Source organism: Bufo bufo, chromosome 7 (genome assembly GCF_905171765.1).
Source record: "Bufo bufo chromosome 7, aBufBuf1.1, whole genome shotgun sequence".
In the NCBI taxonomy this organism is placed as follows: domain Eukaryota; kingdom Metazoa; phylum Chordata; class Amphibia; order Anura; family Bufonidae; genus Bufo; species Bufo bufo.
Window position 1 is genome coordinate 225,693,776 of NC_053395.1, and position 24,523 is coordinate 225,718,298.

The 24,523-nt window shown below is 47.7% G+C and overlaps 1 protein-coding gene across 1 annotated transcript in view; it reads left to right on the plus strand.

The window, feature by feature from the left end:
* The window catches only part of MAP3K2 (mitogen-activated protein kinase kinase kinase 2), a 36,173-nt gene extending 16,626 nt beyond the window's left edge, over window positions 1-19,547 (plus strand). The window contains exons 5-17 of the mRNA XM_040441382.1: window positions 2,403-2,502; window positions 4,685-4,798; window positions 4,987-5,086; window positions 5,164-5,294; window positions 13,613-13,692; window positions 14,001-14,068; window positions 14,409-14,501; window positions 14,993-15,199; window positions 15,370-15,518; window positions 15,672-15,803; window positions 15,885-16,014; window positions 16,168-16,345; window positions 17,272-19,547. Of these exons, the coding sequence (XP_040297316.1) occupies window positions 2,403-2,502; window positions 4,685-4,798; window positions 4,987-5,086; window positions 5,164-5,294; window positions 13,613-13,692; window positions 14,001-14,068; window positions 14,409-14,501; window positions 14,993-15,199; window positions 15,370-15,518; window positions 15,672-15,803; window positions 15,885-16,014; window positions 16,168-16,345; window positions 17,272-17,497 (1,708 nt within the window). The 3' untranslated portion in view covers window positions 17,498-19,547. The remainder of the gene's footprint in view (window positions 1-2,402; window positions 2,503-4,684; window positions 4,799-4,986; window positions 5,087-5,163; window positions 5,295-13,612; window positions 13,693-14,000; window positions 14,069-14,408; window positions 14,502-14,992; window positions 15,200-15,369; window positions 15,519-15,671; window positions 15,804-15,884; window positions 16,015-16,167; window positions 16,346-17,271) is intronic.
* Window positions 19,548-24,523: the final 4,976 nt, after the last annotated feature.

A 24,523-nucleotide genomic window follows, 5' to 3' on the forward strand; every position in this document is an offset into this window, starting at 1 on the left:
TTCTTGCCAGTGTCAAGTGTTAATTTACAAGCGGTAAGCTATGACTTATCAGAGTAATTCTGGGAATGATGCAGCAGGAGGTGTATAAAACAAGAAACAACCCTGTTCCCAGAAGTATTTTTGTAGAGAAATGGGATTTGTATTAGCTCATTACCAGACCCTAAGTTAAGCTGGACTTGTGAATGCACAAACGCTTAAAGGAACCCTGCCGCCGGTGTCTCTAAGAGCTGCATGCAGTAAAGGCGGATGCGCTCACTTCAACCTTTTTTGGTCTGAGGGCCGCATTGTCACAACGCTCTATTTCAAGGGGCTACAAATTTAAAAAATGTTGATCATCTCTCATTTGTATCGGCCTATTACACAGGCTAATGTAAAGTGACTGTGGAGGAATGATCGCTATCGCAGTCATTCCTTTTCCATTTGGTTATGTTGATTATCAGTAGCACATCCCTGATTATACCGGCCAGTTATCAGGAATGAGCGCTCCTATGAAGACTTGTTCCCAGTAATTGACCTGAATATCTCGTAGTGTAACTGGATTAGGGTACTTTCACACTAGCGGTTTTTTTTTTCGTCCTAGGGGCGCAAGAACTGATCAGTTTTTTCCTAATGCATTCTGACGTGAGAGCAATCCGTTCAGGATGCATCAGTTCAGTTTTTTTTGCCTTTTCAGGACGGAGATGATACCGCAGCATGCTGCGGTTTTATCTCCGTCCAAAATTCCGGAACACTTACCAGAATGACAGATCCGGCATTTTTTCCCATTAACCTTCATTAACGCCGGATCCGACCCCCGAGTGTTTCGGCAAAACGGATCCGGCATTGCAGTCTGCGCATGGTCAGACCGCAAAAAATGTGAAAAAAATAAATGCTGTTTTTCCGGATGACACCAGCATTTCAATGCATTTGTCATACGGTTTAGGATCCTGATCCGTCTGACATGCCATCGGTTTGCAGGCGTTTTAAGGATCCGGCAGGCAGTTCCGGCGACTGAACTGCTTGCCGGAATCCTCTGCTGCAAGTGTGAAAGTACCCTTAAAGGTATTTCCCAGTAAAAATGAATTTTTAACAAGTTCGTGCAGCATGACCCCTGAAACTGCAGAGTTATACTTACCTGCTCCCTGCGCTGTTTTTAGCAGTGCATGGCCGTGGTTACATGTACATATCCAGCCAATCACTGGCTTCAGCGGTAATGTGGCCCCAAGCAGTCATTGGCTGGAGCGGTGTATGTGACCATGGCCATGCGCTGACAGGTGTAAAAGTGCAGGAATCGGAAGATGGAGGCAGAGGGGGCAGTGCAAAGGACCATGGCGGCATGAAGCAGGTAAGTATGAATCTTCTGGTTCAGGGGCCACGCTGCAGGAACTTAAGTCATTTTTACAGGAAAAGTGGCGACATTTCCTTCCATCCTGCTTCCTATTCATAAATCAGCGCTTTCCTTTACTGCAGAGGATGGCGCTCCCTGGTTATTACCACCTCCTGCCGCCACTTACAGGCACCATGTAATAACCAGTAAGCATTTTCCCTTACTAGTGGGGAAAGCGCTTATTGGTTAACACTTTAATAACCACTTTAATTTAATAAGACACTTTTCTTTTGTGATTTACCGTACCTGGTGGACCGAACGGTTGTAACTTGTGTTGGGACTACCAAAATGATTTTTGCAACAATTTTTCACTTGACACATAGGGCCTTATAATTTATATTTTAGTTTTATTTGGGAGAAACTGTATAAAATACTTTTTAAAGTGTTTTTTTTTTTTTTTTTTTTCAAATATAGCTCCTTTATTCTTTAAATATGCAAACTGAGACCAAAATAAATTATTATAATTAGTTCCCTATTTGATGTCTATCCTTTACTTAGTTTTTAATATATTTCTGCTACAAATATCCCCCAAGAGGTCATAAAAAGACCATTGGGGACAATGAACACTCTACTATTTTGCACGTTTTTCTTTTTTTCTGTTTTTTTAATTATATATTTTTGCCACATAATGTGTCCCCCAAAGGATCATAAAAAGACTGTTAGGAGACTGTGAACACTCTTTTTTTAGGAATGCTGTTAAAATAAAGGAAACCTTTACCTTATGTTTGAATTAGCACCACCGCACCATCCTCGTCCCCAGGCTGCAGCCTTGACATCCAATTTATATTGCTGTCCTCAGCAGTGTCACAAGTTAGATCTAGAACATGACAACTCTAACAACCCCTTTTAATTTTGAAGCAAAACGCACACCCTTGTCTATTTTCCAGATGCCGTTCTGCTCCCTTTCTGCTGTTTTTAGCTGCTGCTTCGTGACTCATTCTGGGACTTTATAAATGTGTTTTCTTCTCTGACCTGCAAGAACTTAAATCCATGTGAAAGCAGAGACGAGGCTAATGCAATAATCTCCTGTTTCCAGGATCCTTCAGTTTCCCCGGCCGGTCTTGTTGGAAGACTTGTTCGCTAAAGCTAAGGTCGCCTTCGGGCAGTGCATGGATCTCCACTACAGCAATAATGAGGTAAGGAAAGCAAGAAAAGGAGTCCTTACAGGTCCCTGTCCCAGTCTGATCCTCAGTGGTCGGCACTGTCACGGCCTGCCAACTCCTAATGCCAATTCCAATAATTGTTTCAATTCCTCACAGTTTACGCTATCTCTGCTTGCTGTCTGTGAGGAGAAACCTACTTGTTTGCATTCAATGGCTCATAACATCCTGATCTCACGTGGCCTATTCATGGCTGCAATGTATTGCTTTATCTTACAGGGTGAGGGCATATTGCTAGGACCATCACTTAATGATCAGTGGGGGACCGACCCATTCATCCTAAGAATAAAGGGGGGTGTAGTGCTGTGGCCCTTTCAGTCCTTCCCTACATTGTGCCCCCCCTGCCCATGCCGCCATGCAGAGAAATGCAGCCCACCCATTCATATGAATGAGGCATTCAAATTCTTTGGGGGGGGGGGGGGGGAGAGATTTACAAATCTAAATGCTGCAGAATTCTGGCTCAGGTCTTTGCTCCATTCGACAACCTGTGCCAAAATCTCAGTACAAAATCAGCCAACCAATAGCCGCAGCCGCTGCGATACGTTTGGTGCATCTGAGGTGTGAAGTGTGAGGCCGTGCAGCCAGTCAGTGTCTGTAAGATCCGGCGTCTGCCAGAAAAAAGGAGGCACAAAGACGCTGGCGACTGTCAGACCCCGGACGGCAAAGTTATAAGGCGACTACTTGGTAAACGTTTCCATGCACAGATTTCTCAGTGGGCACCGGTCCGTAGTCATTTTCTGGATACTGGTTTCTTTCAAACCTGATCTGTTTGTGGCCATGGAACCTAATTAACCAGTTAAGGGCTCATCCTGAGCAGTTCTGAGGAGCGTACTCGTCTTGTTTATTGCGCAGGATAGCACGTGTGCCTGTTTAATTGGGAGCAGGGAAATGGCTGCAGACCGGAGGCATCTCTGATATCCACTGACAAAGCCTCATTCACACGTCCGTGTCCATGCTGAAATCTGTGAGAAGGTGGTCAGTGATGCCTGTAAAGAATCCATTTGTGGTCCATGTGTCGTTTTTTTTTTTTTTTTCCTGTCAGTGTGTCATCCGTGACACTTCACAGCTGAAAAATAATTTTCAAAGCATCTCTTCCTAATGATCTGTGAAACATGGATGGCATCTGTATTACATCCATAGTTTTCACAGACCCGTAGGCTATAATGGGCATGATGGATCAGTGAAAACGGACAAAATAGAGCATGCATCCGTGCTAAAACCACGAACCGTGGTAAATCACCGATGTGTGAATACACACGTTAAAACGAATGGGCACGTGTGCTGTCCTTGGAGAGCACGTACATGGAATATGGACGCGTGAATGAGGAATACCGTGATCAATGCGGAAAGACTGAAGGTGTGTCGCAGGGAATCTCAGTGACACGAGCGAAGGCCGTACCTTTTGGACATCGGTGGTTCTTTTGTCAAGTATTAACAGCGCACTGCGCTTCTTACTAACCACCGATAGCCCATCGGTGTGTATATTTTCTTGTTGTGAGGCTGTAAAAAAAAAAACTCCTATGGGAACTTGGGGGAAAAAAATATGAAAAAAGATAATTACAAAAACAATACATTTGTGTGCAGTTTTAAAAAAATATATAACCGTTTGTTAAATTTCTCAAAGCCTCAAAACATAAAATAATAAAACACTAATGTGCTTGTTAAAAAAAAATGGCACCTAGAAAAAGAAACCCATCCCACAAAAAACCTTTGACTGCTGGAATGCAGACAGGGAGGGGTTAAAGGGGTTCCCAGTTTTGTATAACACAAGCTTAATTCATTGTGATAAGTTCTGCAACTTTCTCATCAACTTTTTCACCGTTTTCAAAACCTCTGCTTGCAGTCAGTGAATAAGAAACACATCCTAACCTGATTCTCACAGCTGAGGTTTTGTCACAGTTGTATCTGTCTCGATAATTTTCTTTGATCTAAATGAATCGGCAGCACAAATCTCTCTCCTGTCCTAATGGTTTTACAGTGTATCAACGCGGGCTTCATTAGCTCACAGAAGATTGTCTATGTTGAAATTGTAGCAAACGCTCAGCTGTGAGCAGTGAAAGGTCTCTGAACCTTGACTGTGGGTGGAGGGTCCTCATGTATTCCCCATGCAGACGAGTCCTCGGCCGGTCTGACCAGGTGTTGTCCCCCTTCTCTCTAGCTGGTGATCCCATTGAAAACCCAGGATGATCTGGACAAGGCGGTGGAGCTGCTGGACAGGAGCTCTCAAATGAAGAGCCTGAAGATCCTGCTGGTCCTCCATGTTCACAGCCAGGTGAGAGGCTGCACGGATGTGTATATACTCCATAATGGGAATTGGCTATGCATTCACCTCGAACGTTGTCTACTCGTCCTCTTCTAGAAGAGGTTTCACTGTATTACAACCGTGCTTCAGCCATTTTTGGAAGAGAAACATAGATTCTGGGTATTAAGAACTTATTTTTGTCGTCTTGACCTTTTTAGGCCACCCGCCTATGTGATATGGAGCACATGCCTTCCCTAGAAGATCTGGATAACACTGTGTTTGGAAGGAATGAGACGAAGGACAGGATGCCTATTATTGGTAGGTAATGAAGGGGCTAACGGTGCCGCTTGTCCTGACAGCCGCTGATTCTTACTGTTATCATTATTGCTTCCTAGGAAATCACACCAGGGATAGGAGTTCTCCACCTCCAGGTTACATTCCGGATGAGCTGCACCAAGGGGTTCGAAATGGATCCTTCACAAGCATTAACAGCGAAGGGGAGTTCATTCCAGAGAGCATGGACCAGGTACAGCCATTCAAAATCCAATTTCTACTGGACTTCCAGACAGGGAAAAAATGAAATGTGTTCAGAGGTGCAAGGAATCTCTCTGTACAGCAGTGCACTTGGCTCCCTAGCCGCATGGTCATCATGTAATCCAGGCCATGTGCATTGTGCCTTTTTCATTTAGCCAATATAAAGGCTATGGACACCTTTTACGTGGAAAAAATGATTATGTATGTAACTGCAGTTTTCTTTAATTCAAGGTAACCACTAAGTTTCAGGCTGTAACCATAATTCCTTCCTTCCTTCATTCATGTTCAGACCCCCCCCCCCCCCCCATGTTGTTTGCAACCCGCTGCTAGCTCCTACTTGACATGTCCCCCTAGTAGTACATGATAGATCTGTGTCTCTACCAGTAATGCTGTCTGTGATCTACCCTCATTGGATCCCCCTCCTTCCTAATGTATACAGGGAGTGCAGAATTATTAGGCAAGTTGTATTTTTGAGGATTAATTTTATTATTGAACAACAACCATGTTCTCAATGAACCCAAAAAACTCATTAATATCAAAGCTGAATATTTTTGGAAGTAGTTTTTAGTTTGTTTTTAGTTTTAGCTATTTTAGGGGGATATCTGTGTGTGCAGGTGACTATTACTGTGCATAATTATTAGGCAACTTAACAAAAAACAAATATATACCCATTTCAATTATTTATTTTTACCAGTGAAACCAATATAACATCTCAACATTCACAAATATACATTTCTCGCCCAGTTTCCTTGGGGGACACAGAAGACCTTGGGGTATAGCTCATCTCCCTAGGAGGCGTGACACTAAGTGAAGACTGTTAAGCCCCTCCTCCACAGCTATACCCTCAGCCTGGAGAGAGAGACTGCCAGTTTTTGCTTAGTGTCCAAGGAGGCAAGACACTCCCTGCTCTGCAGGGCTGGTTTCTCCTTGTTTAAATTTTAGATTTTTACTTTTTTCTCTGTCCCTGCTAGACCTAGGCTGGCCCCTGGGCTGCCGCAGGGCGACATTCTGCTCCCTCTCTCCTGGCCTCCACAGGTCATTGGCACCCTTCTCCCTACAAGAAGAATGCCTGGGGAGCTGCAGAGGTCCGCAACTAGCTGCCCCTGACGGAGGGGTTATGCAGGCGTCCCACCCTCACAGGCACCCGGTCTCAGGGTCCCCCTCCCTCTTACCGGCTACTGCTTCAGGGCCAGAGCCTTGCTGCCCCTGACCCTCCTCTGCCCTCACGGACACCGGCCCAAGGGCAAGGTGGTTGTGGCTGTCGGCCACATGGGGCGCTGTTAAAAGCCAGGGCCCGCTCCATGGGTAAAATGGCTGCCGAGCGCAGGGTCCTCGCTTCCGGGCAGCGTGGTGGGCACCCGCGGCCTGCAATATGAGCGCTATGCTCCAACAGCCCCAGGCCGACCGTCGGAACATTCCGGTCGGCCGGGCACCGCAGACTTTGCGGCCGCAATCCCGGCGCTCTATCCGGGTCCCCGGTTCTTCCGGCCCGCAGGGTGGGCACCCGCGGCCGGCATGTGCATGCGCCGCTTCGTTCCCCGTCCGGTACTTGAATACTGTGCGGCCCCGGTCAGCCGGGCGCCGCTAAAGATTTAGGCCCCGGCTTCACGGCCTACAGTTACTAGGCCGCAAAATTCCAGCCTCTGTTGGAGGGGGCTGGAACTTCTCCAGGTGGGAATTCTTCCCGCCGGGAGGTTCCCCCGCCCCCAGGGGATCGCAGCGCCGCCCTCCAGGCCGGATCCCTGTTAACCCTTTGGGTACAGGCCGGCTTCAGATGGGCCTGTATGGGTGCCCCCAGGGGATCGCAGCGCCGCGGTACAGGCCGGCTTCAGATGGGCCTGTATGGCTGCCCCCAGAGGATCGCAGCGCCGCCCACCAGGCCGGATCCCTGTTTAACCCGTTAGGTACAGGCCGGTTTCAGATGGGCCTGTATGGCTGCCAACCCCCCCCCGCCGTAACCCCTGTAGGTGGCTCCCCTTTCTGCCTCAGTGAGGCTGTTATATATATATATATTTAAAAAAAAAAAAAAACACATTTTTTTATTTTATTTATATATATATATATATATATATATATATATATATATATATATATATATATATATATATATATATATATATATATATATCTCTATCTTGTGGGCTGCGCAGGACGCTGCAGCCTCATGTCAGTACATGCCCCCCTTCCTTAGGCGGCATGTCGCGCTCCCCGGCTGCGGCGCGGCCAGGGTCATTTTACCCTCCTAGCCCTCTCTCACGATACGGCGCTGGTCAAGTGCATGCGGCCCTTTCTGTAGTCAACATTCGTCACCCTCTCCAGTTATGGCATAGGCGGAACGCTACACTCTCACTAGATTCGTTGCGATCTGTGCATGACCCCCTTTCTTAGGCGGAATACTGCACTCTCACCAGATACGGTGCTGGCCATGTGCACGATCCCCTTCCATTGGTAGAACGCTGCACTCTCACTGGATTTGTTGCCGATCATGTGCGTGACCCCCTTCCATAGGCGGAACGCTGCACTCTCTGGATCGCTGACGCCCATAGGCATGACTCCCTTCCGTGGACGGCATTCGGCACTCTCACTGGATTCACTGCCAGCCATGTGCATGACCACTTTCCATAGGTGGTATGATGCACTCTCATTGGATTCGCTGCCGCCCTTGGGCATGCCTCCTTCCCTGTGGCGGCATACATACACTCTCTCGGTCGGTGATGTTCTCTCGCCGGTACGTTGTTGGCCATGTGCATGAACCCCATACATGGTGGGGTGCTTGCACTCTCACTGGATCCGCTGCCGGCCATATGCATGACCCCTCTTCTGTGGGCGGTGTACGCACTCTCACTGGATTCGCTGCCGGCCATGGGCATGCCTCCTTCAGGTGACATACACACATTCTCACCGACTGATCGCACTCTCCCTGGATGCGATGCTGGCCATGTGCATGACCCCCCCCCCCCTCTTTTCTGGGCGGCATACTACACTCTCACCGGATACGTTGCTGGCCTTGAGCATGGCCCTCTAACATGGGTGGAACGCTTGCGCTCCCATTGGATACCGTGCTGGCCTTGTGCGTGACCACCCCTCATTCCATGGGTGGAATTTTGCACGCTCACGAGATTCAAGGCTGTCCTTGTATGTGCCGTGTTGGACTTGCACATGTTCCCCTTCATTGGGAGTAGTTACACTCTCACGAAGTTTCGGTGTTGGGTGAATTGTTGCACACTCACTTAATGCTAGGATAGCCCTGTGCATGTCCCCCTTTCACTAGGTGGACCTCCTGCATTCCTGCTGGATACTGTGTGGCTATGTGCATGGCGCCCTTCGGGGCGAAGTATGGTATGCCCTACTTCTCTGACGTAGGTACGGCCTTGGGCATTCCCCCCTTTTTTGGGGCAGGCTTTTGCACCCTTGCCGACTGCAATTTGCCAGGTACATTTCCCCCCTTTCGGGGCGGTCAGTTTTGCGTTCCATTGCATACCATACTAGTCTGGTGCATAACTCCTTTTCAGTTTGCACTTTGCACTTCCGTAGATACTGTGGCACTCTGGCTGGCCTTCTTCGCTGAGTGATATTTTTGCAGTGAGCGGACGTTCTTGTGCGTTGTTTGGGCCGTGTATACCTTCTCATCCTGTAGGTGGGTTGGCCTTCTCACTGCTTACGGGGCTACTCGTACGTATGCCTCCTTTCCTCCTGCGACATATAGATTTTTTTTTTTTTCTCCTCTTGGGAGACGGTGTTTGCAGCAAGCCTTGCACTATTCTCTAAAGAGATCATTCTGTCCACCTGTGTAAGCCTAAGGTGTTGTCCAACAAACAATAAATGAATGCCTTATATATAAGTAGACGGCCTCTACCTGCTCGCTACTGCTCCGAGCTGGGCGGTGCTCATTCATTTCGTTGGCCCTTCCGCCGGGGAGTGTTCGTGGTTCCTAGACACGTACCCATTCGTCTTCCCGCAGCATTGTTTCCCTGCGCTAGTGATCACATGGTCGAGAGTGCTGTCTGCAGCGCCTTTCGCATTCTATGTTGGCTCTGGCGGGACTACGGTCCCCTCGCCTGCTACTATTTCCTCCTACCAAGTTCGGGCCGCTCTTCTTGGGAAGGTCACCCAACTTCTCTTGGGTGCTTGCTTACCCAGGTCTGGAGGACCTCCACCTTGAGTTCTTCAGGGTATTCGCCTTCTGCGAGGCGGTGAACCGGGCGTCTCAGTGTAGCGGGGTTCTGCTTTTGAGCTGTCCTATGGCTTCTCTGTTGCCCACTCCTCCTTTCTTTGGAGGGTGTTATCCCGGCCTCTGTCTCGACTGCCTTTTCTCGCCGGTTCTGTTTGGCTCCCATTCGGTACGGATCTCTCCGATGTGGCTTCTGTTCCGGCCACGCTTCAGAGGATGTTCCTTCTCTGCCCTCCCCTCTGGGAAGAGCATGGTTGTTCATGTGGATGGTTCTGGTGTTCCTTTTGGCCTCGTACTGTCCCTCTTGTCCACACTGACTGTACTAGCTGTGTGCCTATCTAACTGGTCTACCGCGTTCTGTCCTCCCGCTGGGTGCAGATTGCGTTTTTTCCATTCTAGGCAATGTTTCTGCTATGGATTTACCTTCTCGGTAACTTGGGAGGACTACCATTTAGTCCGTCTTCCTGTGGTGGCTACATCGGCTTGGGCTTTAGCTTGTCTTGTCCTGGCATCGGGCGGTTGCTGGGCGGACCCTTCGGTTCCTGTCCGTCTGCTCCCCCACTCCGGGTGGATACGGGACAACTTTGCTCGGGGCCGACGGGACCAGTTCTACCGAACGTTCTGCCCGTGTTACTGATCATTGGGTTTTTCGCCCGCTTGCCCAGGCGACTCTAGTGGGCTCGCTAGTGTTCGCTTGTAGCCGAGTTTTCGTCCAGGATCTGTAGGACTTAGGGCTTTACCTGGGGTTCTGTGGGAAGCTGGGCGTTCCCCACTCTGCCTTTCTCTCTCCATGGTTCTGTCTTTCTCCAGTCCGGCCTGGACCTGGGGCTAGGACTCTGTTGCTTGAGGTATCAAGTGTCGTTCCTGTCCTTCCTCTTTCAGCGTTCCCCGACCCTCTGGGCCTGTCAGGAATTTCTTCCATGGAGCGGCTCTTGGGTTCCTTTGTACTGCCCTCCGTTACCATCCTGGGAACTACATACTGGGCTCTTGGCGCTCCAATTTTTCCTTGGAGCCGTTACAGAAGTCCTCTCTACTCCTTCTGTCCTGTACGGTTGGGTTTCTGTAGCCATCGTGTCTCTGACGGGTGCCTGAGTGGCGGCCCTTCTTGTTCCGAGCCTTCTGTCTTCCCCCCAGGACAGGGCTGTTCCCCATTCCGTCTCTTCCTTCCTTCTGAAGGTGGTGTTTGTCCTTCATTTCATTGAGGCAGTCGTCCTCCCCTTCCCACCCCCGGGAACGGACACTTCACCGATTTGGACGTTGTTTGGGCCTTGCAGTTTTTACTTGGAGATCTCCGACTCTTGTCGACGTTCGGTCTCTTGTGTTTCCAGGAGGTCCGCGCAAAGGGTTGACGGCCTCCAGGGTGGCTTTCCTCCGCTTTCTCAGAGTGGCTCTTGTTGTGGTTGCCGCACCAAGGGCAGGGTTCTGCTTTTGGTGTCACCATTCATTTTGCCAGAGCTGTCGGTTTTTCCTGGGCCGGAGGCATTAGGCTTCGGCCATGCATTTGTGCAAGGCGGTCACTGGTCTTCCTTGCACACCTTACCGAGTTCTACAGGGTACATACTCGGTCTTCGGCGTATGCTGCCTTGGGCCGCCTGGTCTGCAGGCGGCGGGTTTTTTGATGCCTTCGGGTGCTTCGCCTTGGTGCTGTGGTCCCTCCCCCTTTCGACTGCTTTTGAACGTCCCAAGGTCTTCTGTGTCCCCCAAGGAAACTGGGCGAGAAAACGAGATTTTTGTATAACTTGCCAGTAAAATCTCTTTCTCGCTCTTTCCTTGGGGGACACAGCACCCACCCATTCTTTGTTCTTCTCTGACTGTTTCCGAGTTTGTTTTACCCTTTGGGTAGTGGGCTTGTTGGTTCCAATTTTTGGACTTTGCCTTTTCTCACTACTTGGACACTCAACTGGCAGTCTCTCTCTCCAGGCTGAGGGTATAGCTGTGGAGGAGGGGCTTAACAGTCTTCACTTAGTGTCACGCCTCCTAGGGAGATGAGCTATACCCCAAGGTCTTCTGTGTCCCCCAAGGAAAGAGCGAGAAAGAGATTTTACTGGTAAGTTATACAAAAATCTCGTTTTCTGACATTCAAAAACAAAACAAAAACAAATCAGTGACCAATATAGCCACCTTTCTTTGCAAGGACACTCAAAAGCCTGCCATCCATGGATTCTGTCAGTGTTTTGATCTGTTCACCATCAACATTGCGTGCAGCAGCAACCACAGCCTCCCAGACACTGTTCAGAGAGGTGTACTGTTTTCCCTCCTTGTAAATCTCACATTTGATGATGGACCACAGGTTCTCAATGGGGTTCAGATCAGGTGAACAAGGAGGCCATGTCATTAGATTTTCTTCTTTTATACCCTTTCTTGCCAGCCACGCTGTGGAGTACTTGGACGCGTGTGATGGAGCATTGTCCTGCATGAAAATCATGTTTTTCTTGAAGGATGCAGACTTCTTCCTGTACCACTGCTTGAAGAAGGTGTCTTCCAGAAACTGGCAGTAGGACTGGGAGTTGAGCTTGACTCCATCCTCAACCCGAAAAGGCCCCACCATCTCATCTTTGATGATACCAGCCCAAACCAGTACTCCACCTCCACCTTGCTGGCGTCTGAGTCGGACTGGAGCTCTCTGCACTTTACCAATCCAGCCACGGGCCCATCCATCTGGCCCATCAAGACTCACTCTCATTTCATCAGTCCATAAAACCTTAGAAAAATCAGTCTTGAGATATTTCTTGGCCCAGTCTTGACGTTTCAGCTTGTGTGTCTTGTTCAGTGGTGGTCGTCTTTCAGCCTTTCTTACCTTGGCCATGTCTCTGAGTATTGCACACCTTGTGCTTTTGGGCACTCCAGTGATGTTGCAGCTCTGAAATATGGCCAAACTGGTGGCAAGGGGCATCTTGGCAGCTGCACGCTTGACTTTTCTCAGTTCATGGGCAGTTATTTTGCGCCTTGGTTTTTCCACACGCTTCTTGCGACCCTGTTGACTATTTTGAATGAAACGCTTGATTGTTCGATGATCACGCTTCAGAAGCTTTGCAATTTTAAGAGTGCTGCATCCCTCTGCAAGATATCTCACTATTTTTGACTTTTCTGAGCCTGTCAAGTCCTTCTTTTGACCCATTTTGCCAAAGGAAAGGAAGTTGCCTAATAATTATGCACACCTAATATAGGGTGTTGATGTCATTAGACCACACCCCTTCTCATTACAGAGATGCACATCACCTAATATGCTTAATTGGTAGTAGGCTTTCGAGCCTATACAGCTTGGAGTAAGACAACATGCATAAAGAGGATGATGTGGTCAAAATACTCATTTGCCTAATAATTCTGCACTCCCTGTAACCTACTCCCCCTCCCTGCTGTTATCTCTAACACTGAGAGGAACAGAACTCCTGAAGGATTTCAGTTTCTGAAGCACAAGCAGCTAGGTGAATGACTTGCACACACTCTGCAGAAGCAAAATGAGAGGAAATATTTAATGAAAACTATTTAGAAAGCTGCTTAATTTTGTATTAAGGAAGCAAAAGCAAAGATGTCTGTAGCTTGTAAGGACTCCAACCAGAGGCTATGTTTGGAAAGCACAGGATGAAGGGTTTATTCTCAAAATGTACACTGAACAAAAATATAATATATGCCAATTGCACGCTCCCTCAAACGTTGCGACATCTGTGGCATTGTGCTGTGTGATCAAACTGCACATTTCAGAGTGGCCTTTTATTGTGGGCAGTCTAAGGCACACCTGTCTAATCGGCACCTTGATATGCCACACCTGTGAGGTGGGATGGATTATCTCGGCAAAGGACAAGCGCTCACTAACACAGATCTAGACAGATTTGTGAACAGTATTTGAGAGTAATGGGTCTTTTTTGTATGTAGAAAATGTTTCCGATTTTTGAGTTCAGCTCATGCAAAATCGGAGCAAAACCGAAAGTGTTGTGTTTTATATTTTGCTCAGTGTAGATTTGTTGCAGAATTTCATCTGAATCGAGATGGCAGAAATCCATGCACTTGCTGCAGAAAGATCCATTCAGACGAATGGAACTCATTTACTGTCACAAATTTCTGCAACGTGTGTAAATCTAATCTGCGGCTTGAGAGGAATTTCTGCTAATTCTCCTTTTGTGTTTATTCCTGCAATGTAGATGCTGGACCCTCTGTCTCTCAGCAGTCCTGAAAACTCTGGCTCTGGCAGCTGCCCATCTCTTGATAGCCCTTTAGATGGGTAAGTCGCATACAATATAGGACCATGTTTAAACAATGCATTTTTTTGTCCAGATTTACAGAAAAATTCTGATTTACTGTGGATTTCACTTTTTGCAACACATGACATAAATGCACCTAGAAATCCACAACTTGTAATGCATTCTCAGGATTTTCAGATCTGCAATCCCCATGAGGCACAGATTTTTCTTTGCTGTCATATGATGCGGATCCACACGGAAAACCTGCAGACTCGCTATGACCGGAGATGCCTTTTGTCACTCCCTGTTTCTGGATGACGCTGAATTGTGTTGATCTTCTCTTCTTTAGGGAAAGTTATCACAAGTCGAGAATGCCAAGAGCTCAGAGCTACCCTGATAACTACCAGGAGTTTTCAGGTGAGGCTCCCTCCTGTTACCTCTGCTCCTTAGATAAGCGGCACTTTGCACTGAATGACTGAAATAGTTTTCACTTGAGATGATCGTAGACAGAAGGTCAGGTTAATGATTTGCTGATAAGAAAGCAGCAGAATTCACTATAGAAATACAGAAAAAGAAGAGCTTGAGGTTTCTAGTAGTATTTAATAGTCGTTATTCTCATTGTGTCATGATCTGTATTTTATTTTCCTGTGGTCCATAACTTTACATTTAATCCAAACAAAAGTACAAGTCTGTTCTTCTTGGCTGCAGCGGTTTTACAATGTTCTACTTTTCGGAATTATCTTCTCTGTTATTTTAGAATACGACATTCCAGTGTTTGAGAAATTTGGAAAGGGTGGCACGTACCCACGGAGATACCACATCTCATACCTTCATCAAGATTACAGCGATGGTGAGAGGAAATACATGATCTACTCTTTAAAGGGGTTTTGTGTCCCCAAAGCCAACTTTCACTGTGCCCTGGAGTGTGGTTAATGCAGGGGCAGAAATAAAATCGCCTGCTCCATTCCAGGGGTACGGTCCCCTGCTTCCAGATGGGATCTCGTGCACTGCTGCAGGGATTCGGTGGAGACTTGTCCCCAAGCAACCCATGGCTGCTGGGTCACGAGTTGCTTGGGTAGACATCAACGGTGAAGCCAGTCAATGGCTTTAGGGACCAGGTGAGTGTAGGATTTATTTTATGCAGACCATGTTCCAGGGCATAATGAAAATTTGGCTTTGCGGTTGGAAAATGCCTTTTGACTGCTAAATGTAGTCATAGGGACATTTTGGGGATCCATTAAACAGTACTCGAACAGCTGGAGCTGTCTGTCACTAGAAATCCTCAGTGCTGCGTTTGTGGTTGAGCGTCACTTAACTGGCTGTAAAATGGCTTATTTTCAGGCCGAAAAACATTTCCAAGAGCCAGAAGAACCCAGGGGAACAGCTTCCGCTCTCCAGTCAGCTTCAGCCCCACTGATCACTCCCTAAGCACCAGCAGTGGCAGCAGCGTTTTCACCCCAGAGTACGACGACAACCGATTGCGGAGAAGAGGGAGCGACATAGACAACCCCACTCTAACGGTGATGGATATAAGTCCTCCCAGTCGATGTAAGTATTACACTGTGCAGACTGGAACCTGTGGCTATCCAGCATCAAGAAGTTACAACTCCTAGGAGTTGTAGTTTTGTAACTGCTGGACGCTCACAATTTGCCCTTTTGTAAGGTAACAAGAAGAAAAAAAAACAGACTTGGGCCTTAACTACCATATTTCTTTTCAGCACCACGTGCCCCATCAAACTGGAGACTTGGGAAACTGTTAGGGCAGGGGGCCTTCGGCAGGGTGTACCTGTGCTACGATGCCGACACTGGGAGAGAACTGGCTGTGAAGCAAGTCCAGTTTGATCCAGACAGTCCGGAGACCAGTAAGGTAACCAGTAAATCTTCCACACAACCATTACAAACTGCTCCATCCTATTTAGAATGGCATATTCTGAAAGGACCTCCGGTGGATTTACACTTTAAAGTACAAAGAGGATGATTCAGTCAAACCCATAATAGTTTACTTGTGTGCATCTTCCAGGAAGTGAACGCTCTGGAGTGTGAAATTCAGTTGCTGAAAAACTTACTTCACGAGCGCATCGTTCAGTATTATGGCTGCTTGAAAGATTCCCAGGAGAAGACGCTCTCTATATTCATGGAGTACATGCCAGGGGTAAGTGCCAGTGTATGCTAGGCACCTACTGCCACTGGGAGACTGAAGCTCAGAAAACCTAACCTACTTTCTTGTCCATAGGGATCAATAAAGGACCAACTTAAGGCGTACGGAGCACTTACAGAGTTTGTGACACGGAAATACACCCGCCAGATCCTGGAGGGCGTCTATTATTTGCACAGTAACATGATTGTACATAGAGATATTAAAGGTGGGTTCTGAGTTGATGGGTCATTTAGTTGGACACCTGCTCAGGGGCAGTGACTTTGTATGATCAGTATTATGTGGCATTTAGTTTTTTTTTTGTTTGTGAGGGGTCTTAAGGAGCTCCTATTATAACATGGGTTTATGTTTTACTCCTCAGGAGCTAATATTCTGAGAGACTCTTCAGGCAACGTCAAACTGGGAGACTTTGGAGCCAGCAAACGCCTCCAGACCATCTGCCTCTCTGGTACTGGAATGAAGTCTGTCACCGGCACGCCGTACTGGATGAGCCCAGAGGTTATCAGTGGGGAAGGTTATGGAAGAAAAGCAGATATCTGGTGAGTGAGAAATGGACATTTCAGAGTCTGAGGTCAACTAATTGTGAGACAAAGTATGTGTTTTATTCTGTAGGTACATAAAAGTGAATACATTTCCTTTCTGGTACTGATCCTGAGTTACATCCTGTATTATACTCCAGAGCTGCACTCACTATTCTGCTGGTGCAGTCACTGTGTACATACATTACTTATCCTGTACTGATCCTGAATTACATCCTGCATTATACTCCAGAGCTGCACTCACTATTCTGCTGGAGGAATCACTGTGTAAATACATTACATTACTTATCCTGTACTGATCCTGAATTATAGGCCTCATGCACACTAACGTATTTTGTGTCTGTTCCTTTTTTTTTTTTTTTGCGGATAGGATGCAGACCCATTCATTTCAATGGGTCCGCAAAAAATGCGGACAGCACACCGTGTGCTATCCGCATCCGTATGTCCGTTCTGTAGCCCCGCAAAAAAAATATAACCTGTCCTATTCTTGTCTGTTTTAGGCATTGTTACATTGGATCCACAAAAAAAAAACCCGGATGGCATACTTTTTTTTTTTTTTGAAGACTGCAAAACACATACGGTCGTGTGCATGTAGCCATATCCTGTATTATACCCCAGAGCTGCACTCACTATTCTGCTGGTGTAGTCACTGTGTACATACATTACTTATCCTGTACTGATCCTGAGTTACATCCTGTATTATACTCCAGAGCTGCACTCACTGTTCTTGATAAAGTTTGTTATAGTTTTATCGGGGTGGTCCTGCTCGTCTCTCCACAGGGCTGGGGAGTCGGCCATTCACAGTGCTCTGGATAGGTGGGCATCTCTTTGCAGACACTGAACTTGCAGGGAATTGAGAATGCCGCTCTGTATACTATGTTGCAATCCCATAATTCCTTGAGTTTGTAATTTATTATCTTTCTCAGGAGCGTTGGATGTACGGTTGTGGAAATGCTAACTGAGAAACCCCCATGGGCTGAGTTTGAGGCCATGGCCGCCATTTTTAAAATCGCCACCCAACCCACCAACCCACAGTTGCCAGCAAATGTATCAGACCACACACGGGACTTCCTGAAAAGGATTTTTGTAGAAGCTAAACTGAGGCCGTCGGCTGAAGAACTCCTTAGGCACACGTTTGCCCAGTGTCACTAGTGACTTCCCACCTCCGTTCAGCTCTTCCTCTTCGCTCCGTTCCTTCCTTCCAAAGCTGATGGCACTTTTACAAGCCGACTAACGACAAGAGAGATTGTCCCATTCCTCTCGATGATTGATTCCTCCGGCCTGGAGGTCTATGGTCTAGTGACGGTTGTGGCTCAGAACTCTTGTTTTTTTTTTTTTCCCACAAGGTACAGCGACGTTACTCGGTCTAAGCACTTTAGAAGATTTTCCTTCCCAGTCAGGTAGAGACGGGAACCTTCTGGTACAAAAGAGGAGGAAAATGTTTGTGAAGGACGTGAGCCATCTGGCATGTGGCAGCTTTACAATGTGCCCCGGGGGGTGGCACTGCTGGGGATCACAGCTGCTTTTCATTATTTAAGTGTTTGATGTTTTCGGTTCTCATTGTCGGTCTGATCGGTTTTCGTCATGTGCATAAGGGAGCCCATCAGCAGGAAAGGGCCCCTGTAGGTTGCCAACATGTAATCAGCCCCTTCTAACATTGAACCTGTGGTTGCTAAAAAGTGAGAAGTATATGGTCATGTCACATGATTTGTCCTGGTCCCTGACTGGCAGGGGGGAAAAAAAAAATTATATATAGTTTTCCAAATACTTGCTTAAAGGGGAATTTGATATTGATGACGTATCCTCAGGATAGGCAATCAGTATCAAATCGGCTCTCACAGGAGCACCACCGCCTCCTTACAGCTTACCAAGCACAGCACCATCCATGGTGGCAGTGGCCGTGCTTGGAATTGCAGCTCGGGCCCAGTCACTTGAATTGGACTGAGCAGCGCCTCGGCCATGTGACCGATGAACGTGACGTCACTGGCCTAGGAAGAGGCTGCAGCAGGAGCGCCGTGATCTCTTCAGACAGCTGATGGGTGAGGGTGCTGGGAGTCGGGCCCCACTGATCAGAAATTGATGACCTATTCTAGGAATAAGTCCTCAATAGAAGTGCAGGAAAATCCCTTTAAAAATTGACAAAAAGTATGTGTGCACGAGTCCTTATAAGTGGAATGCACCCACCAGGTTAGTGTAATTGGGGCCTTTTACAGATTCTTGCTGATGGTTTCCCTTGAGCTAGAGGCATTGACCTTCCTTTTTTGCCCATTGATTTCAGTCCTATTTGTGGTCCCTATGCTTTCCTCACCGAACACCAAGGGAAGATGAGGCAGATTTGATTGCGCAGACGATCACCAAAGGTTCGCTACTAGATTTACACATGGGTTTGGTTGAAGCTGCTTTCTTGAGATCTGGGGATCAATGGGTACACGTCTGAATGAAACTTGAATAACTGATGTTAAATTAGCGGGATTGTGCGTTCCTCCTCTGTTCCACAAGGGAGGACGCCATTATTGTCATGGCTGCCTACTGTCTTTTGTTTTTACATGTTTTGTCCTTCGTTTTTATCTTTGTGCTTTTGAGCAACCCCGAAGCGCTGCGCATCAATTCCAGACGTCTCCAGGGTCATCAGGAAGATTTGACTGGTCCGCGCGCGCGCCGTTTTATTTTCACCTCTGTGGTACAGGGTTTAGTATATTTCTCAGGCAGGTGGACGGCCTTGGCGGCTACACATTAGGGCAATTCCACTTTTTAAAATTTTTTTTTTTGTACCCTAATTAGTGATCTGTAAAAGTGTGAATAATTCAAGTGCGTTTATCAAGTGGGTTCTTAGTTGTGAGGCAGGTAGTAATTTTGACAGCGTTTTTCTGCCAAAATGCACAGAAAATGGCGCAAGTGAATGTGTCCTTTTATTCTTATCTTATAAGGTGGTGACTAGGCTGTGCTATCACCTTATGATCGCTAGGGGTCTAAACTCTGGGGCCCCATTGATTTTGTGAAAGAAGGGGCTGCAGTACTGAAATAGTGCTCCCGCTCCCCTGGCTGTACAGGGGACCGCAGCTGGGCCTGCTCATTTGAATGAGGCCTATTGCACACGACCGTATGGCTTTTTCAGTGTTTTGTGGTTCGCAAAAAACACGGATGACATCCGTGTGCATTCAGTTTTTTTGCGGAACGGAACATCTGGCCCCTAATAGAACAGTACTACTGTCCTTGTCTGAAACGAAATGCATAAGGAGTACGATCCCTTTTTTTACGGACCCATTAAAATAAATAGTTCTGTATACGGAACGCAAAAAATGGAACGTAAACAGGGGGGGTGTTTGTGTGCATGAGGCTGTACAGCAGTGGGCATCCAGGGCTTTGCTCTGCAGGATAGAAGAATAAGGGGGTGACGGCACTAAGTCGGCACTGCTGTCCCCTTAATTCTCAGGATTGTCGGTTCTCACTGTTTGTGAAGTGGCATCCCCTAGTAAAGATGGTAATACCCCTTTAAGACACTGGTTTAATGCACAGACCCGGCACGGCACCGTCCTGCTTTTTGCAGCAGCTCTTACGCCTGTCCTATAGAGAGGGGCCCCATCCTCTTTAGAGAACCAGGGCCCCCATATAAGCAGTACTGTTATAGTGTCTTTGCCAGTTTGTCTCTCGTGGAGGAGTATTTGCAGTTTTTGGTACTTTTAGAAGCCATAATCGTGGAGCCCGGACTGCGTTTTTCCTTCCTGTTAACCATTTATTCTGTTGCCCTATAACTGCAATTCATACAGCGAGGGGCACTAGTGTCCCCAAAAATTGTCATTGCCCCTTAGAAATCCCGTCGATCGTGTTGCTGGCACATTGGCGCCAAACAGTCCAGCAGCATGATGGCGTCAGCTGCGGGTCTCGTTACCGTCAATTAGTGCAGCCGCTTCCTGTAGCGAGCCGCCGGTCAAAATGCCGCCGCATCATCAGCGTGTAGGCTGGGGGTTTGTCTCAAAAGCCATTCCTGACCGTCTTGGTCTTGAGCAGTTATTAACAGTGCCTTTTAACTTGTGTCCGTGTGATTGTGTTTTGTATCAATGTCACGTATGTGGTTTTTATGTGCACTCGTGTAAACATGTATGTATGTATATAGATTACGTGTGTGTCCAGAGGTACGCAGGTGAGATTCTCTATGGCTGTACGCAGAAAGTGCCAAATGTATATTCATGTCTGTACATTCCTGTAGTTCTTGGATTGTATCTAATCTGAATGCTTGAGTATTGCAGTGTATTCCTGGGAGAGGGGGGGGGGGGGGGGTCAGTTCTTTCAGTTAAAGGGGTTTTATGTACATAAAGCTTAATCATTGTATAATGGAAAGTTTTGCATTTCTCTAATGTTTCAGTTTCTCACTCTGTTTTCAAGGTCTGTGTTTGCTGTCAGGTAATGGAAACATTCTTGTTTAAAGTCGCCCTCCAGGCAGGAGCTCAGAAATAATATGTAAGTCAGTTCCTATAGGAGATGATTGCCTGCCATTTATTTTCCACAGTTCTTCCTCCTTCTGCATTTTTAACTCTGCTCCATTAGGACAGAGCTGTGATCTGTGACTACAGCTTAGCTACAGTGCCTAACAGTGGGGTGAGGTAGTCAGAGACACACCCACTGGCTCATTATTGGCTCAATCTGCTCCTTGGCCCCTCCCCCTGCCAGATTGGCTGTTGTAGATTCCACATGTATATCGCAGGAAGTCCATGCATAGAGGGCTTTTATTACAGAACAGTGCTAGAATACGGATTATAAAGTGTTTTTTTGCGTAGTATGTCGCCTCCTGATGTTCATTGACTTGCATAGTATGGCGCCCCTTGGTGTTCATATACTTGCATAGTATGGCGCCCCTTGGTGTTCATATACTTGCATAGTATGGCGCCCCTTGGTGTTTATATACTTGCATAGTATGGCGCCCCTTGGTGTTCATATACTTGCATAGTATGGCGCCCCTTGGTGTTCATATACTTGCATAGTATGGCGCCCCTTGGTGTTCATATACTTGCATAGTATGGCGCCCCTTGGTGTTCATATACTTGCATAGTATGGCGCCCCTTGGTGTTTATATACTTGCATAGTATGGCGCCCCTTGGTGTTCATATACTTGCATAGTATGGCGCCCCTTGGTGTTCATATACTTGCATAGTATGGCGCCCCTTTGGTGTTTTTATATACTTGCATAGTATGGCGCCCCTTGTTGTTTTATATACTTGCATAGTATGGCGCCTTCTGTTTTGCATATAATTGTATAGTGCCCCCTGCTGTCACAGTATATAGCAGTGTATACGTCCACCTCCAGAGCTGTTCACTGCAGGCCTTCCTGAGCCTCTGCAGTACATGGCAGTATAGCTGAGAAGACCCGTTCTCCAGGGGGAAGTAGGAAAGGACTATTTTGTCAGCTGCCAGAGGAGGAAGGAGACTGATTCTGCCCACAGGCCGTTCCCAGCAACACAGATTACCAGCAGCATCCTAGGGGACACATGGTGGCAAAAATTGGTGAAAATGGGTATTTTATGCCAGAATCTCTGCAGTTGGCTTTATCACAGTTATTACCAGCCTTTTCGGGGGTCTCAACATGACCATGTTTTATGGGACTGCCCCGAGACTATGCTTTGTGGGACAGCCTAGGGACTATGCTTTATGGCACAGCCCGGGTCCCAGCCCTGATACATTGCAGCAGGATATAGAGGAGAGATTCACACTGCTGATGTGCTTGGCTTCAGACTGGATACAATTGTAGCAAATCATCAGCTGTGAGAAGGTATTCGGTTTGTAGCGGCTGGATGTGAACAAGAATGTTCCTATTTACTCACAGCAAGCAGAGATCTTAAAAAATCGATTTTATATTAGAAATCTGCAAAGCTTTTCATTAAATTCTTTATCAGAGGACTTTCCATATTTATGTTAAAGTGCGGCGTCCATAGACTCGGGGCAGAGTGATGGTATACGGCACAGGCCGGACCAAACTCTTGGGTTTTGCTATTTACGGTACTTATTTTTTTAACTCCTTAAATGCCAAAGATGTGTCATGTATGTAACAGAATTATTTACTCCCTTTGTGTGGTTCAGGTCTCATGTAAAACCTTGACCCCCTCATTAGACATTACAGGAACTGCCGGCAGCCATATCTTATCAGATCCCACCAGACCCCCAAGTAACAACTCTGCTACTGCCGCTGGGTGAGCTGGTCCCAGGCTCCATAGGGACGCTGTACTGAGGAGGGGAATCGCACCGACTCAATGCGCCATTTTATTTGGTGATATAAAGGCCATAGCCAGTAAATCCCACCTCTCGGACTCCAGTGAGGAGGGTGTCATGTGGTCTGCCTTGGCTCTGCCGGCTCTCACGGAGGGCAGGGGCATACAATTAAGCCATTTGGGCCGTTCAGTGGGTTATGGTGGGGGAGGGGGGTCATCAGGGTTATTGCTGCTCAGTTGGTGTTCAGGTCTGGCAGGTTCTGGATCACCCAGGTTAATATCCGATATTTCCTTTGTCATGATCTATGTTCGGTGCCAGAAACATATCCACCGGTCCACACCGTCAGTGCCTGACCAATATCAGCCGGCAGTGGCGGGCAGTACCTAAAACGGGGGAACAGGTTACATAGCTCAATAAATGAACCTGCTGCTCAGGCGGAGTGCAGACCTCTTATCTACAGGATGGGTGATAAATGTGTGATACCTGGGGTCCAACTGCTGTGACCACAAGAAGGGGGTCCCGTAGTCCATTTTGTGAATAGAACATGTACACACTTGAGACCACCGCTCCAGGTGCTTCTGTGGGACTGACCGAGATGGCAGACGCTGTAGTCAGCAGTCCCATACACCCTGTATGGAGTGGTGCTCATTTATGTGCTCCAGTCACACAGAGGACTCGTGGTCCTAGCGTGTGGGCCCCAAGTGATCATACATTTACCCAACCTCTTCATGTTTTAAGGACCCGCTTCTCACCAGACTATTAAAATGCCTTATGATTCTGAATGAGCTTCTGCTCTGCTGTAATCGACTTTCTCCTTTGCTCTTTGGCGCAAGAATATGGAGCCAGACGAATCGCCGAATGTTCATCTGACTGGAGACTGACTTGCAATATGTAGATGTCGAGACCCTACTGTGGAAACTGATAGGTCAGGGTTCAGCAATTTCCAGTATTGCAGCTGTTGTGAAACTACAAATCGCAGCAGGCAGACTTGCTTGACGGTTATCGAAAGTCCCACAGAAGTGCATGGAGCATGTTGGGAGTTGTATTCTCACAACAGCTGGAGGGTGCTGAACGCTATAATAGGCTAAGGCTGGGTTCATACATCCAGAGTCCGTATTCTAGTCCTGACTGTGTATTTTCTGACCTGAACTTCCAGTATTATAAGGATCTGTGATGCTGTGAGTTGGTCATTAAACCCGTCTGAATGTGTAAATCTGATCTGATACAGATAATTAAGTGCATTTAATACTGCAAAACCTAAGCCCAATGAGTTACTAGTAAAGGCATAACCGTTGTCTTTAGCCTAGACTGCAGGGGGAGATGCGGAGGCAGGAGTGGATGCAGCTGCAGGGGAGGATGCAGAGGCAGGGGAGGATGTAGCTGCAGGGGATGATGCAGAGGCAGGAGTGGGTGCAGCTGCAGGGGGAGATGCAGAGTCAGGAGTGGATGCAGCCGCTGGGGAAGAGGCAGGGGTGGATGCAGCCGCAGGGAGAGATGCAGGGGTGGATGCAGCCGCAGGGAGAGATGCAGGGGTGGATGCAGCCGCAGGGAGAGATGCAGAGGCAGGGGTGGATGCAGCCGCAGGGAGAGATGCAGAGGCAGGGGTGGATGCAGCCGCAGGGAGAGATGCAGAGGTAGGAGTGGATGCAGCTGCAGGGGGAGAGGCAGGAGTGGATGCAGCCGCTGGGGGAGATGCAGAGGTAGGAGTGGATGCAGCTGCAGGGGGAGAGGCAGGAGTGGATGCAGCCGCTGGGGGAGATGCAGGGAGAGATGCAGAGGCAGGGGTGGATGCAGCCGCAGGGAGAGATGCAGAGGCAGGAGTGGATGCAGCCGCTGGGGGAGATGCAGAGGCAGGGGTGGATGCAGCCGCTGGGGGAGATGCAGAGGCAGGGGTGGATGCAGCCGCTGGGGGAGATGCAGAGGCAGGGGTGGATGCAGCCGCAGGGGCAGAGGCAGGAGTGGATGCAGCTGCAGGGA